The sequence below is a fragment of the Chaetodon trifascialis genome, chromosome 17 (assembly GCF_039877785.1).
Source record: "Chaetodon trifascialis isolate fChaTrf1 chromosome 17, fChaTrf1.hap1, whole genome shotgun sequence".
NCBI classification, from domain to species: Eukaryota; Metazoa; Chordata; class Actinopteri; order Chaetodontiformes; family Chaetodontidae; genus Chaetodon; species Chaetodon trifascialis.
This window is the reverse complement of record NC_092072.1, coordinates 12,295,525-12,311,135: the sequence shown is the minus strand read 5'-3', so window position 1 is coordinate 12,311,135 and position 15,611 is coordinate 12,295,525. Positions and strand designations below refer to the sequence as shown.

The window sequence follows — 15,611 nt, the reverse complement described above, 5'->3', positions numbered from 1 at the left end:
ATGGACATTTCTATCGTCATCGGAAACTCTGCAGGCATGTGTCCTTTCATAAGCATGTCACATAGAGAAATATGGCTTCCACACAACTACCTCTGAGGCCACTAGGGGGCGCTAGTCTAGAAACTCGAGTATGAGAAACAGTATCTGATTGTCTAACTGACTGAATGCTATGCATGACTCAATCTGCACGTTCTCTTTTCTCTTCTTCACCCTGTTCTTCGTCACGACGCCCGACCATCCATCATCCACCAACTTGCTGCCATTTGACATTCCAGCTCGTTGCCCTTTAACTGCTCTCTTAGGAATCCGAACTGTTGTTAAAATGAAACACGAACTGATCAAAGCAATAAGCACAATGCTCAGCCAACAAAGTCTTCCAATTCCAATTGATGTAGCTGCTGGTTGATGAAATACTGCGCTTATTTTCATTTTCTAATCTAATGCACACCTCTATTTGACCTTTTAAAGAGAAAGTGTATCTGCTGAGGATAAAATGAGCTCACTTGACTAACTTATTAATTTATTTGTTTCAATAAAGCTCTTTGGACTGTATGTTTGGTCTCTTTTTTGTGTCTTGCAATCTCAATACTATTACAGGGGTTGAAGCCAGGTAAAAATATTTGATCCTACCTTGTTCATTGTTTCATGGCCAACATTATGCTCAGCATGGCTCATAAAGGCAGACGCACAGTCATTTTTAAGGCTGTTTAAACAAATTTTATTGACATATTTTACCAGAAAAAAATAATTGTGTGTCCAGTTCTTCTATGTCACAATGTGAAGTTTCCTACGCCACAGCAGTGGTAGAACAAAGTCACGTGACGTTTGATGGGGTCGACAATCAAATAGGCAAATGTCTGCTCCTCTTCTCGTCTTCCAGGGTAACATCGACCAGACTCGTCCTACAAAGGACAAATAATACAATGTGTGTTGTCAATTATGACTGGTTAAACATTATATGCTGACCAAGTAACACTGTAAATATCAATAGAAGTGCAGATCTTAAGTTAATACATGAGGTATCTTTTAATGGCTTTCAATCATCAGCCAATCAGAGGTCACAATCCCATTCATTTCTTATCAAATGTCTGTTCTCATTAAAACATACATGCATTTGAACAGACACTCAGCCAGTCACTTACATAGGCGCAGACTTTGAGGACTGTGGAGATGACGCTTATCTTCTTCGTCTCTGGATCCTTCTGGACACTACGTAGTAAAGGGTGACATTACAATGACATCATAGGTGAGGAAGTATCTGAAAATGAAGCTGTAGGTAAACCTGATCAATAAGTGTTCACATTCTGCCCACCTGATCAGGTCTTTGTACATCTGCTTTGTGGTGCTGATGTAAGGATCAATGGTGTCTTCGTACTGACAGAGCTCTCCTCCCAAACAGAGGTGCTTGAAAAGGCGAAACAGAAACTCTCCCCGCTCCTCTCTCCCCACCACATCGTAGTGCTCAGAGTCCTCTTCCTGCAACATCTGGAGGGACACATTGAGACTTGGACTGACTCCATCTCAAAAAAATATAGATAGAGCCTGAGACAGACAGACAGCTGGATGAGAAAAGAGAGACCTGTCTGAGTTCATCGTAGTCAGGGTAGACATCATGAAAGCATTTAACTACATGTCCAGAGGGCCTCAGGATCCCACAAGAGTAGATTGGGTCAAACAGCTCCATGGAAATCTTCGTGCACGGCACCGGCTCTACATCAACAGACAGCACTGGCATGTCTACAAGAAACACACACAGAAGACAAAAACATTCCTCTGAGATTTGACTGCCAATATTGTCCAGCAGATGAGATCAATTTCCTACTATCAGTGATGAAAGGCTTTCTGGGGGACATGGCATACCGAGAGGCGCCCGGGCCGCGACCTTCATCTCTGCGGACAGACTGGATACCACATCAGGATCTCTGAAGAAGCTCTGAAGAGGCACAGCATCCAAATATGATTGAGGATGGTTTACAAGAACAGACAACAATCATCTTTTTCAGCAGCAGATTCTGTCTATGTATAAAAAAAAAGATGAACTACATCTGCTCTTGAAGTGTAAGAAAGAAGGTAACACAATGGGAATGACTCATTAGTCAACTCTTACACTGCAATATCAGCAATAACCTCAGTTATTATACTGGGTCTTACCAGTGCAAACTTTTCACTGCTGTAAGGGTAAAAGCTTTGGTCAAAGCTGTAACACTGAGCTGACATCCTCCCCAGCATGGACCTGAAATTGAACACACACACACACACACACACACACACACACACACACACACACACACACACACACACACACACACACACACACACCTCCATTAACCAGGCTCACCTCCAGCTCAGCTAACGGAAGCTCGACTGACTGTAAAAGGTTTTGAGGTGAGCTAAATTTCTGAAGTCACCATTTCATGAACAGTGCTAAAGTGTCTCTGTCCTGGAGGAAGGAGAGCTTCTTAGAGGGAAGAGGACTAAAAGAAAAAGTTTGCTCAAACTCGCATTTCTCTCCTGCCATGGTTGTTGTTAGCAGCGAAGTCTCGCAGCGAAGACTCGCTGGTGGTGACAAAGAAGTAGCGGCGTTTGTAGGCGTTTGTAAGCCAATCAGCGACAGGTGTGCTCAGTAACAGCCAATCAGCGCGTTCTGTGGACTGTTTGTTCCGGTTACACTGAATATTTACGGAGTGGTTAATCACACTTTTACACCCATCTTAGATGATTCGTATACTTGTTGTCTAGACAACGGACGCTGTTTTTTTCCGCTTTAATTTCGCTCAGTTAGTGTCGTTTTTTGTCCAACCCAATGTTAAGAGATATATTCAACTACCTTCATCCACCAGGCTGAACACACATGTATTTAGAACGACATGGTGTCTTCACAGCCACCAGAGAGCAACATTGCCCTGTGTTAACGGCGTCAGCAGCTTTTGCTTGACGTAGGCTGCACTGCTTATTGTTTCTTATCCTCATTCATCTTCCACCTCAGTGCCCCTGCATCACCATCTCCACCATAATCCTATTCAGCGCTTAGCCTCCTTCTCTGTCACCTTTTTTCTTTCTCTTTCCTACAGGAGGATTTGTGCCATAGTGTGAATATGCACTGGCCTTCATTCATCACTTTGGAAACAGTACATGGACCTTAGTTTTGACAAAAGAAAATCTTTCACCTTACTGTGTGTTAGTATAGTGTGCATCAGGTTTGACATCTTATCTGTGTGTCTCTTTGTAAAGCCCTGAGGTGAAGCACAGATGCATCTCGAGATGTTTTGACTAATCCTTTGCTTTACATTTGCCTCAGATTGCTTCAAAAGCTGCTCAATCTGGCAGGACCACCTGAACACCAGGAAGAAAAAGGGCAAGGTCCCTTTTACCATCAGCATTATTAAATTTATAGGTGTGTCTGACGTCACATCCAAAGGGCACTGCCTCGTCTGGGGCCGCTCACCACTTAAGGATGACAGGCTGCATATGTCTCTGTGTTTGTGCATGTTTACACTTGTACAACCTCACTCCCTACAGATCCCGACAAATATTTTTATTCATCCGGGCTCAAATGCTCATTTCATTCCCAACATTCCAGGATGGTTGAAGATGAGGGATTCCTTTGATCCACATTCCAGTAAAGCACGGCCAGACCGTGATATTCCCCATGAGGAGAGCCAAGAATATCCTGTGTGGGGAAGTCACCATACTGTCATAATGTTGTGTTGTAATTTGGTATCATTGCCTTTGGTATGAAGAATGCATTAATGCACGTCAGATGAGCAAAGTCAGATTTATTACCATGATAAATATGTCGTTTCTGAAGTGGAGCATGAAGGAAGTGCAGCCCTGAGCTTTAATTAAGACGTAAGAGAAGTGATATGATCTGACTCTCTTTTTAGAATGCTGTTAGAGAAAAATGTAATGTGTAATTGTTTTTATCTTTTTCATCTTTTAAACCTGTAATTATAATGATTAAAAAACCCATCTCAGCTGAAGACATGAGTGATGAGATGGTGAAGAAAGACAAGAAACAATTAGCAGGTCACTGAGTCAGATATCAACTTCAGCATCTTCAAGAGTAAATCTAGTCACTTTTAGGCATTATATTTCTATATGTACTGGTTCAGAGCATCGATGACGCCATTCCTTGCCATTTAAATTGGTTAAAGTTGCAGGTTGCGGATGAAAAAATATACTGCTGTCACTCCTCAGCCTGACAACACTATCATCATGAAATGTCTGCATGATGTAAGACTAATAACCGTTGTGTAAACTCATCAGCCATATGTTTAATATTCGACCATTCTCAAAATACTGATGATTGGAGCGATAAAATGGACTGCATTTAAAATCGATGTTCTCATAGTGAAAGCAGACAGCCTGGATAATTTAGTGTTGGTGACAAGTAATGCAGAGGATGCCTGATGAGCCAAAGATGGGACAAAATCCAGCTGTTAGAGCCAAAAGAAGGGCCTGAAGGAGAGGGAAAAATGTGCCAAATTGATGTTTTGTACAGCCAGGGTATAACCTGACATAACTGAGCCAAGTCATTAAAAGTTTTATTCTCACTGTCTGCTGATTTCTTTGTAATGTATGTAATTGCACTTGATTGCTGCTCATTAGATCAATCAGGACTGAAAGTGAAACCCGGCCGGCAGGCAGGCAGGCAGGCAGGCGAGGCAGGTGAGAAGACGTAACAGCTGAGGAATGTTTGTAGGTGACTCCTGTCTGTGATCACATGTTTCCATGACAGCTATACAGATTCACTAACACTTTGTTAGATGATGACAACTGCGTGACCCTTTGGGAGCTGATTACAGGCCCCTTTCTGTAGTTTTTAGACTGTATATTTAAACATGTTAATGTTTAGATCAACAATAGAGGAAACAAAGGAAGGATTGAGTATATCCTTCCAGAGGCTTTTTTTGTTTGTGTTGGGGGAAATTGTGGCCTCTTGGCGATGGCACTAAACTTAAAAACAAGTGCAAATTAATCATTACTGCAACCTCGCCTGTGTCCACGCCTTCATGCCTTTACACGCACACACAACCTCGCATGGCATGAACAATTAACCAGCAGTCCTTTGGCTCATGACCAACCTTTCCACAAAATCTTGTGCAAGTCTACGAAAACACAAATACATTTGGAAATTACACGCTTTTTTTTTTTTTTTTTTTGCCATAGACCACTCCCACTGCCCTTTGTTAGCCAATTGACATGAACACACACTTTCAAACACACACATACCCACACAAGGGGGTTTTCATTTCAGCCTCTTAGGGTGACTGTGGCTGCCAAAGGGTGGGGGAATTCATATGGACTACCAACTCACAGAGTGAGCAACAGCAAAGCAGATTTAAATTCTCATTCATTTGTAATCATTTATTGTTGTATTTTCATTTGCTCAGACTCTCACAAACCCCCCCGTGTAATCAAACTAACTGGTCATAATATTATTCAAACAGTGACCATTTGTTTCCACAGGGATAATGAAGGAAGAGACATGCAGAAAAAGGACAAATAACGCATGTGCAATGCTGCTGATGCTGTTAAAGGCTCCAAATTCCTTCTTTGCTGTTATCGTCAGCAAAATTTCTGGACTGAAACCTCTTTTATGTCTGCATTGCACCGCTCAGACGAGGCTGAGAGATTATGGTCACAGATGTTGATTCCCTGATGGTTATCCATCCTCACCTGTGCCTCTGCAGGGTGAACAAGCTTGGAGATTAAAAGTGAGATAATGGAAAGAAAGACGATATTGATTGATATGATAATAATATTTTGGTGACACAAGTTTGAGGAGGCCTGCGGCAGCAGAGCTCTCAGTGGTGAGCCACTCAGCTGATCCTGGATCTGTATCTGTCAACACAGACTGTGTTTCCTATTCCCAAATGTCACTCAAACAAATGAGGGGCTCCAATTTGCTACAGGCACATCCAGAGAGGCCCCCAGGAGGACCATTTCAAGTCATCTTCATCACTATCATCATCTTCGTGGGGTCAGCTTATAGTATTTGTTGTGGTTTCTTCACTTATCATCTCGCCTCATCTTCTTATGTCACTTAAAATGCAGCAGGAATGAAAATACGCTCATCACTGAGTCGTCTGCTTCTTTTGTACTGCAGCTCTACACATAGAAAAAGGTGGCATTTGTTTGCAGAAATGTTAGTGTATCAGTTAAGATGAAGACAAAGATGCAAATGGAAAGTTATATTTTACAGACATAAATGTATGTGCATTTGTTTGAGTTAAACAAGACAACATTTTTTCCCAAACCATACCGAAGTGCTTTGAGTTCCCTTAACATACCAGAAATATGCTCATCTTCGCTTATGTTGTGAAAACAAATGAAATATGTAGATGAACATTTTGCAGATATATTTAGCAGCAATGCGATGTGTCAGACTGTACACGAACCAGTCAGGATGTCAAACTGTCTGTCTCTAGTGTTTTCCTTTTACCCTTTTCCCTTAGCGTTATTTGTCAGTCCCCTGTCTGTCTGAGGCTGGGCGTGGTCTCCTACACTCATCACCTGCCCACCTGTGGCACATCAGGCTCATCAGACCAACAGTACTTAAGGTTGGCTCTCTGCATTACTGGTTGCTAGTTTGTCCTAATCTCTCCTTTGTCAAATGAGTTTTCCTTGTGTGTTGCCAAACGTTCCCTTGTGTGTGCTAAAGAATTCTTGTGTTTTCTTTTTGTTAATAAATGTCTTTTTGTTTGTTCATACTGACTTGTGGTCTGCATTTTTCAGTCCAGTAAAAATTAGGAAACAAAGCCTGACAGGGACCTTCTGCAGACGTAGGCTGAGGTTAAAGAGGTGCTGGAGTATGACACACAGCTGGGGGGCGCAGGCCTTGAGCACTCCCATTCACAAATGACCTCATGCAGGAAAAGTTACTGAACATTTCAGGGATAGACCACATGTGTGAAGTGAATAAGGACACTTTTTGCTCATTTTCATGTTGACTGTATTGTTCTACTTGATATTGATCTATTTTCGGCAAAAGGAATACTTTACAGTTTCTGTGTTACTTCAGTTATGTTACGTTACTTCACTGACATTTCGTACATAAGTTCATAAGTAGTAGAAGTCAACATTCCCTTTTGGTTACACATGGGATACAAACAGTGGCCTTGCGGGTGAAAATCGTGTATTTGTTTGATCCACCCTACCCAACCTGCTCCTTATGTGGGCTTTTCTCACTCTTTATACGACATCATTTGACACATTGGCAGTGAGGGCTGCCTATAAGCTTCTGTCAGACTAACCTGCATGCTGGAAGAAAAAGTTACACGAAGGGATCCTGAGCGGGCGTCTGTGTGTGATGAGTTGAAAGTGAGAGCGACTTGTGTCATCAGGTTAATTTGATTTTTACTTTTTGGGTCAAATGTTGAATATGGGTCTTGAAAAACAGTTTGCTGTCAAACCAAATTCCCAAGTATTTGTATGACTCAACAGGAGCGATCTGAATGACATTTTAATGGCAGGATCGTCAGTCACTGGTGGAGTTGGAGAACACCATGTGCTTGGTCTTTTCTGCATTGAAAACTACTGTAATAATTAGAAAACATTAAAGGCAGGTCAGAGCCTGGGCTGCACATATCAGATAGTATCATCAGCAAAGAAATGTACAGTGAAATATTGATCAGGAACAATTATGTTATTTATGTATAAAGTAAACAGTAATGGACCAAGGATAGAGCCCTGTGGCAGCCCATTTCTGATGGTAAGAGGCTTGACTGAGCATTTTGTGGAGTAAGATTTTATGATCGACAATATCAAATGCTGTTTTGAGGTCAAATAAACGACTGAAACTGCAGCAGTTATTGTGTTAAGACCAGACTGCTGTGGGTGTAGCATGTTTAGTGAGTCAATGTGTTTGTAAATTGATTTTAGGAATTTTGCTAAATAAGATATTGGACCATAGTTGTTGAGATCAGAGACATCACCACTTCTGTGTAAGGGCACTACTAAGGCACTTTCCACGAACCTGAAATCACCCCTGTTATAAATGTTCAGTTAAAATAGGAGTTAGACGCAGAAATATTAATGGGACATTTTGATTAAGAAGACAAGTGTCAAGATTATCTGCACTAGTGTGTTTGCATGATTTTAAAAATAGACTGTATGCACAGATGATATGCCACTCCTGCTTAGAGAGAGGAACCAAGAGTTGTGCCCAGACTTGGAGAACAATGGAAAAATCCTGCTGGGGTGTTTTGATAATGAATGAATCAGTATGTGAAGCTTTTCCTAATGATGTCATGGTGAGAGTGAACTTTGTTACTGATCTCCATTTATTCTTGTCAGGGTCAGGCAGCACAGGCTGTGAGTCCCAAAGGGAGCCTGGTTATTCTCAATCACTCTGCACTCTGCTCCTGTGTTTGTATGGCATATTGTGATGCTGTGGAGTGGCTCATGACAAAAATAAATACAGAGACTAGACCCAAACACATTTGATTTGTCTCTGTTTTTTCGACCCATAGTGATAGCATTTGGTGATGTCAACTCACTTTTACAGGATGAGAGAATATCTGCATTAAAAGTTTGCATATTGTTGCTGTACAGCAACAATATTATAGCTTATTATATACACATTTTAATTAATTTGATGAGAATCCACCATCCAAATTAATTGAGAATAAATTCAACTATTGTGACACCTGGAATATATGGCATTGTCTGTGCCTCATCACATGTAATGTGTGATAGCCACAGTATGGACATGAGTCATGCGCAGCTACAAGAGCAATTTTTCCTCCTCTGGTTGTTATATTTGAATATTTTTTAGTGGGATGAATTATTGAAGATTTCACAAGAAAAAAACAAAAATGAGAGGAACAAAGAGATTCTTTGTGCAGATGTATATTTATTTGTCCTGGGCCTGGGATCATCTGTTGACCCCTCAGATTTATCTTAGGACCTCATAAGGGGTTCCAAACCCCAGGTTGAGAACCACCTCTTTAGCATGTGCATGTACACAAACACAGGAAGCAGACGACACGAGAAACGGAAACATCAGAAATCAGAGCTACTTTGTTATGTCTTCCTCCGAGCACACTCGCTTCTTTTATTTTCCCTTTATTTTCCCCGATGCTGTGTGATTGTGTATCTAAGATATTCTGGGAATCCTGGAGGAGCCATGTAGGGACATGCTAAGAGGAGGAAATGAGGAGGGGGACAAGAGACAGGAGGGATGGAGGTGGAGGTATAGGGATAGCTTCACTGATGTGGCCGCCTTTCGATGATAGTATCTGTGGAACTGTCTGCTCTGTGTCTCCTCACCGTGCTGCGCCTCTTTAACCTAATGCTGGCAGCAACTTAGCTTAAAATGTATTGATGGATAACAGGTGCTGTCATCAGATAGTGATGGTCCTGGGGGATCAGTGTTGATGGTCCTACAGCATTAGTGTTATGTTTTAAGAGGCTTCACCTCTGCAAGGGTCAGATGTCAGCACCATTATAGTGGCTGGTGCATGGGTTTGGACTTAAAGCTGTTCTTTTTTCATATGCATGGTTTTATAGGGTCTCCTACATATTATATTATATAATATATGTTTCTGTCACCAGTAATATCTCATTCAGCAATAACAACAGCTTCTCTTCATCATAGTAGTAGTAGTAGTAGTATAAGCAATACTGTTAGCTCAAGAGTTACCGCTGAGATCATAACAAGGTCGTAAAAATGCTGCACGTTTGCTTCCACATTCCAGCCATCACAACATCAGGTGTTTTGTTCATGAGCACCATGGTTTCTGCTCCAGGGAGATGTACAAGTGGTGTGTAGATGGTAACGACTAACTGTCCAATAATTTCTGGAGAGAAAGCAGCATAAAGAGAACAACATCTGCAAACCACAAGCTGTAGGTAGTTATTTTAGAGGAGTCTTAATCCGTATTTACATGTATTAGATTGCACTGGGGAATAAACTGAAACATTACAATGCTTTGTTCAGGTGTCTGCATACTTTTGGCTAAATATTGCACAGATAAGAATGGGGTATACAGTTTTCTTCTCTGTTTCTATCTGCTGTTTTGTAGCTGTTGCTGTATCTCAAATGATTCCAAAAATCCACTGTTCATAAAGTAACAGTGTTATGTTTGTTGATCAATAGACTTAAAATGTCCACTAATCATATAGGTTGATGTTTTGTCCATTTATCCATATGTCCATATGTCAAAGTGTCCTTGAGCCTTTGAATGTGTGTATGTGTGGGAAAAAATCCAAAGTCACTTTGGATAAAAGCGTCTGCTGGGTGAAGCAGAGATGGATGTCAAAGTGCTGTGGTTTGTTAACATGAGACCGTTAATAGACTCCATTTACAAACATGTGACACAAGTGCATTTTCTATTAGCAACACTTTCCATTTATATCATCTGGGCACCAAGCTGATGACTCTCTCACCCTCCTTGACATTTGTGAGACAACCAGAACGCTCTCCTTGTCCTGCTTCTCAACACTTCTTGTTTAGCCCTTTTCTGTCCTAGTCTCCATGGCAATGGTCCGACATGGAACATGATGCTCGATGTTCCGCAGGCGTCCAGGAATCTCAAGTGTTTGCCAGACTTTTGTAGCCTCTGATGGAGACAATCTTGCTCCTGTGGCACTGAATGGCAGACAACAAGGGGCAAAGCTCATACAGTCCCTGCCTGCTGCCATCTGCCCTGTAAACAGCAGGGCTCTGCAGCAGCACATGCACACACATGCACCACTGATCATGCATGTATTTGTAGGTTTATTTAAGGCATTCCCACCCACTTCCTGTAGCCAGCGAGACCCTCAACTGTCCCATTGTGTATGGAAACAAGCCACAATTTGCCTTACTGAGAGAGGAGTGGGAGAAAGAGGAGGAAGGACTAAGCAGAGATCAAATTACCAGAGAATGCCTAATATCAGCCTGAAACAACACTCAGCAAGTCCTTTAAAAAGTCTTAATTTACCAGCACAAACAAAGAAACCAAATTATTCCAAACCATGAGATGTTTCTTCAGTCTCAAATCCCATAGAGATCAGTGGATCGCTTGTGTAACGGTTGTGCGAGTTGGACAGAATAAACAGATGATGGACACGAGAGAGGTGAGGAGTGCTGCTGGTGCTGCCGCCCCCTGAGCCTCTCAGCTGGCCCTCTGAGCTCCAGTCTGCTCCAAATAAAACAAGACTCTTCCTCAGGAATAAACCTATTTCCACTTTATTTGTGGAAAACATACTTTTGAAGAAATCGAGCTGAGAGTCATGCAGTAATGAGTCATGCTGCTTATCACTTGATGGGGCACTATTTCTGAGACAAAGTATGCATTTTTAATGTGACTCAGCACTTTTAGACGGATTGCGACGGATTTTCAGGATTGCATTCATTCATTCAATAATGAAGAGAAGAGAGAAGAAAAGCTCTCCTGGTTTGCTAGCTAGCTGTGTTAACAAGGACTGTGTCTGAATTCACGCTTCTTATATTCTGGTGCCATCATGAGGCGTTCAAATTCACGTGAACGCTCTCTAAAGTCAGAAAAACCACCTGGAAAGTCAGCTCAAATTTTCGCAAAGGACTTAACTGTCTGTAAACCATTTCTCTTTGTTGTCAGTCTCTATTCAAACAAAAGTGGATGTAGCCATTTTGCTAAAAAGCTTCCTCCACTTTGCTCTCTGTACCCTCAAAGCACAGCGCTGTCAAGACAACTTGCTATCCGCCAACACCGTGAATTTACGAGTCAAGGTTCACCAAAGTTGAACTCGATATGGAACAATTGTGCAGATTTACTTCACCCCTGCAAGCAGATTCACAAATCATAGTGATTCTTTCAAAATGACCAGATTGTGTTGCAAAATGTTTTAAATGCTGGTGTAACAACAAAGCCTTTAAAGAGGTCCACAGAGCAGGTCTGGGATGTATTGTTCTCCTTTAGGTGAGATGAGTACCTTCAGTGAATGGATGGATGGACAGATGAGTGCAGGGATGGGTGACAGGTATTGAGCGAGGGTGTTAGACCACCTCGGCCGGGTCAGTCCCTGTGGGGACATAGGAGGAGAGGGGGATGAAGCACCACCTGATGCCTCCTCTTGTCTTTTTGTTTAAAGCGAAGAGGTGACATCATAGGCGAGGGAGAGGGTGTGTAGCGGAGGGGGAATCTATGCGGTGCTTTTCCTCTCTTCTCCTAGTGGACACACATATCTTAAATCTGGCCAGATCCCTTTACAAGTGTTTCCTTCACTGTCCAATGTTGCATTTCCTCCCCTGGAAGTCAAAGAATCCTTCCCCCAAATGAGTCTTTCAATCAAATGTTGTTGTGGTGATTTCAAGTCGGTTTATACAAACAATCTGTAATATTCCAGCATGTGACGTGCAGAGAAACACATCTCACACAGAGAACAACAGAGTTGAGTGTGCAGCTGAAAAATACAAAGGAATCAAGGCAAACAAGCCTCTGCATGCCACACGCAGGAACCTCTGCCTGGAATATAGTTGTGGCAACAGAGTGTTGGAGGTCTTAACTTAATTAGACAAAGAGACGGCTCAGGGCGCTGGCTTTGATTCATCATGTGTAATCTTTGGCACTGAAGATATCAGCAGTTTATTTAATGTAATAAAATATCAACAAAAATCTTTTTGAATGGATTTATAGTGACTGTATTTGATGGTTCCAGATCTGACCTGTGTGGTTTCAAAACAAGTCACGACATTGGGTTTTCATTGTTTTTAGGAAAACGTAGGGACGGATTTTGGTGTAACACGAAGGCTTTGACTTTATAATGAAGTGATAATATGACTGTTAATGAATGTTTAATTCAACATTGATATAACTAGTGATATTAGTTAGTATATAAAAAAAATTCTATTCTTAAATCAATATTATGTCCTGATGTGATTTTTACACAGAAATCTGTAAAGCTCGTTATCAAGCAGAACGTGTGTTTAATTTTGCTGACACGAATGAAGGTCAGAGACTTTTAGCGATTCATTTTTTCCGATGGCTGAATGAATCAGGATCTGTCACTTCTCAGTCAGCAATAATCAATCCGCTAGTCTGTGGTTTCGCAATCGATACGACTCTGATGTGACAGACATGTGAGGGGGCAGAGGTGACAGACAGACTGACCCTCACTGCAATTCACTTCCTGTAATACATGCTGAGCGATCCAATTTCACATCTCATGATGGCGAATGGTTTTGACTGGAACCACTGCCCAGATGACATTTTCTATTCATGTCAAGTTGGAAAATGTTCATCCTGAACATATTTGCAAAACTTTCAGCGGCAACATATTTAATTTGTTTTCCCTAAGCGACAAAAGCAACATTTAACCAAAACCACGATCTTCCCCTAACCTTAACCAAAATGCATTTGTTGCCTAAACATGACCACACACAGCACTCAGGATGCAAACCCTGCTCCCAGGTGTCAAAGTCCTGCGTTTCATAAGCCTCCAATCCACCGCAACCAGCTCCTTAAGACTGCCATGTGGTCCAAAAACAAGGCACTTCCTCCGCTTTAAAAACTAGCGAACTAATGCCCCCCTGAACATGCAGGAATCCAGGTGGCAACACGTTTCTTAAAACAAGTTTAGTGTCATTTTTGACAATGTATAGATACATACGTGTGTGTGCAGTCATTTTCAGGACTTGATGAAAAAAATGACATAACTTGCTCTTTTCACAGTACAACCTGCTGACTTCTGCATCATCAGGATTTCACATCCCTCCACTCATTTTAAAAATGTCTTCCTTTTGCCCTCCTCTGTCCTTGCTGCACTGACCCTGGGACAGGTGTTTTGTCTTCGAGATATGCAGAAGAAAAGCAAATGTAACTCCCTGTGCAGCGTTGTGACCTTTTAACTTAACATGTGAAGGAATTTGAGCCTGAAACTGAGCTGAGCAAGAGGATTACGGAGAGAAAGGGGACCAGTATAGATGTATCTCATATTCCACTCCATTAAGCTGTTGGTGTGAAGGTTATTTTGTTTGAGGCATGTATCCTCCAAACAAAAGTACATCGACTGCTCTCAAAAACAAAAGTCCCGTAGCTGCAGCTGCAGAGAGAACAAACAGTACACTGAAACTCCAATATTTTTCCAAGTGTCTGTGCTTCTCATCAGCACTGACATGTGGGTGTTTTTTCCACACACCTGCCGAAAACTGCCTCAAAAACATCTAGAAAGGTTGCTGATTCACCCCGCACTCCGTCAACGTGTGTGACATCAGCACGCCCATTCGTGTTTACTATCAGCCGCCCGCGTTCTGCATGTTCCTGGAAGAGGAAATGCACTGGAGACGTGGACGTGCATTTGCGTCCACTCCTCCATGGGGTCAGGAGAGCAGAGATCCACCCCGACACAGTGCAGCTGGGATTCCCGGCTTCGCTGCGTAGCGTCAGCGGAGGATTGCGATGCAATGATCGGGAGAAAGAGAGGGATTGTTCCTCGGGATGACTCTGTGTGTGTGTGTCTGGCCCACGCCATGTGTCTGTCAAGTCCACTCTCAATGCTAGATTCTTTTTCTGGAAGTTTCCTTGCTAAACACATTGATCACACATTGCTATAAATGCACACACATCTGAAAGTGCACACAATTGTCATTCTGTGTGCATGTGAGTGTGTGTGTGTGTGTGTGTGTGTGTGTGTGTGTGTGTGTATGTGTTGGTTTGGAGGGCCTCTGCTGAGGGTTTGCTGTGTATGTATAGGCTTTATTGTTACCATGTGTGTCCTCTGCCTCCACAGTTCGGTCTATTTTCGGGGAAATTACCTCACAAACAGAAGCACTGCTGGTCTGATATCTGGTTCCTTTTTTTCTGCTGCTGCCCTGAAGAACTAAGTGTCACTGTTAAACATCCTGGGTCTCATTAAAGGCCTGAGTCACTGAGTGTGTTCATATCGAAAGCGCACCACTCATACAAGAGCCTTGCAACACACCGCCTACAGTGAGCCATATGTCTAACAGCCATTCAAGGTGATTCACTCTCCTCGTCTTGCAGATGAATGAATCACACACACTCCCTCATCTGGTGACTTCCTCTTCTGATTCAGGGGTCCATTAGGGTCCTCTCACACACACACACACACACACACACACACACACACACACACACACACACACACACACACACACACACACACACACACACACACACACACACACGCCTTCTCCTCCTGATAGCTACAATCACCCTCTTTTGTGTTTACCGTCAATGAAGCATCACAGCCATACTCTTCTATACATGACTCATTCACTGCCAGTAGTTGTGCAAAATAGCATTCTTCACATGTTTGTTCAACTGAATCAACCTTCAGTGGAAGGCAACATGTACAGTAAAACCTGCAATAATGATTGAGGCGGTGGGGACAGTAAAACACTGTAAAGAGCACCTTTCTTCAGGAGGCATGAGGTTGTGTAAGAGGTGTTAAAGCCATAATTACAGTGCTGCATGAAAAGTGAACCTGTTAGCCAGAACTGTCTCATCTGTGCTCACATTAATGACAGAAGCTGTCTGAGAGCTTTTCATTTCTGTCATGTCAGTTTGAGACACTGTTTTGGGCCCTTTAGAGAAGAAGATACCAAACGTCTGTTTACTATTAAATACAGGAAACTTTTGTCTCACATCCAAGTGTATCACACATCATTTTACAAGACAGAC

The 15,611-nt window shown here is 42.2% G+C and overlaps 1 protein-coding gene across 1 annotated transcript; it reads right to left on the bottom strand.

Annotated features, from left to right (window-relative positions):
• Positions 1–770: 770 nt before the first annotated feature.
• On the bottom strand, positions 771–2,527 carry cfap300 (cilia and flagella associated protein 300). The gene is made up of 7 exons (XM_070985340.1): positions 2,409–2,527; positions 2,152–2,233; positions 1,861–1,933; positions 1,580–1,737; positions 1,313–1,485; positions 1,143–1,209; positions 771–902 (listed from the first exon to the last, which is right to left on the bottom strand). Exons 1-7 carry the CDS (start codon positions 2,516–2,518, stop codon positions 771–773), a joined length of 795 nt encoding a protein of 264 aa, XP_070841441.1. The 5' UTR covers positions 2,519–2,527.
• Between the last annotated feature and the right edge of the window lie 13,084 nt (positions 2,528–15,611).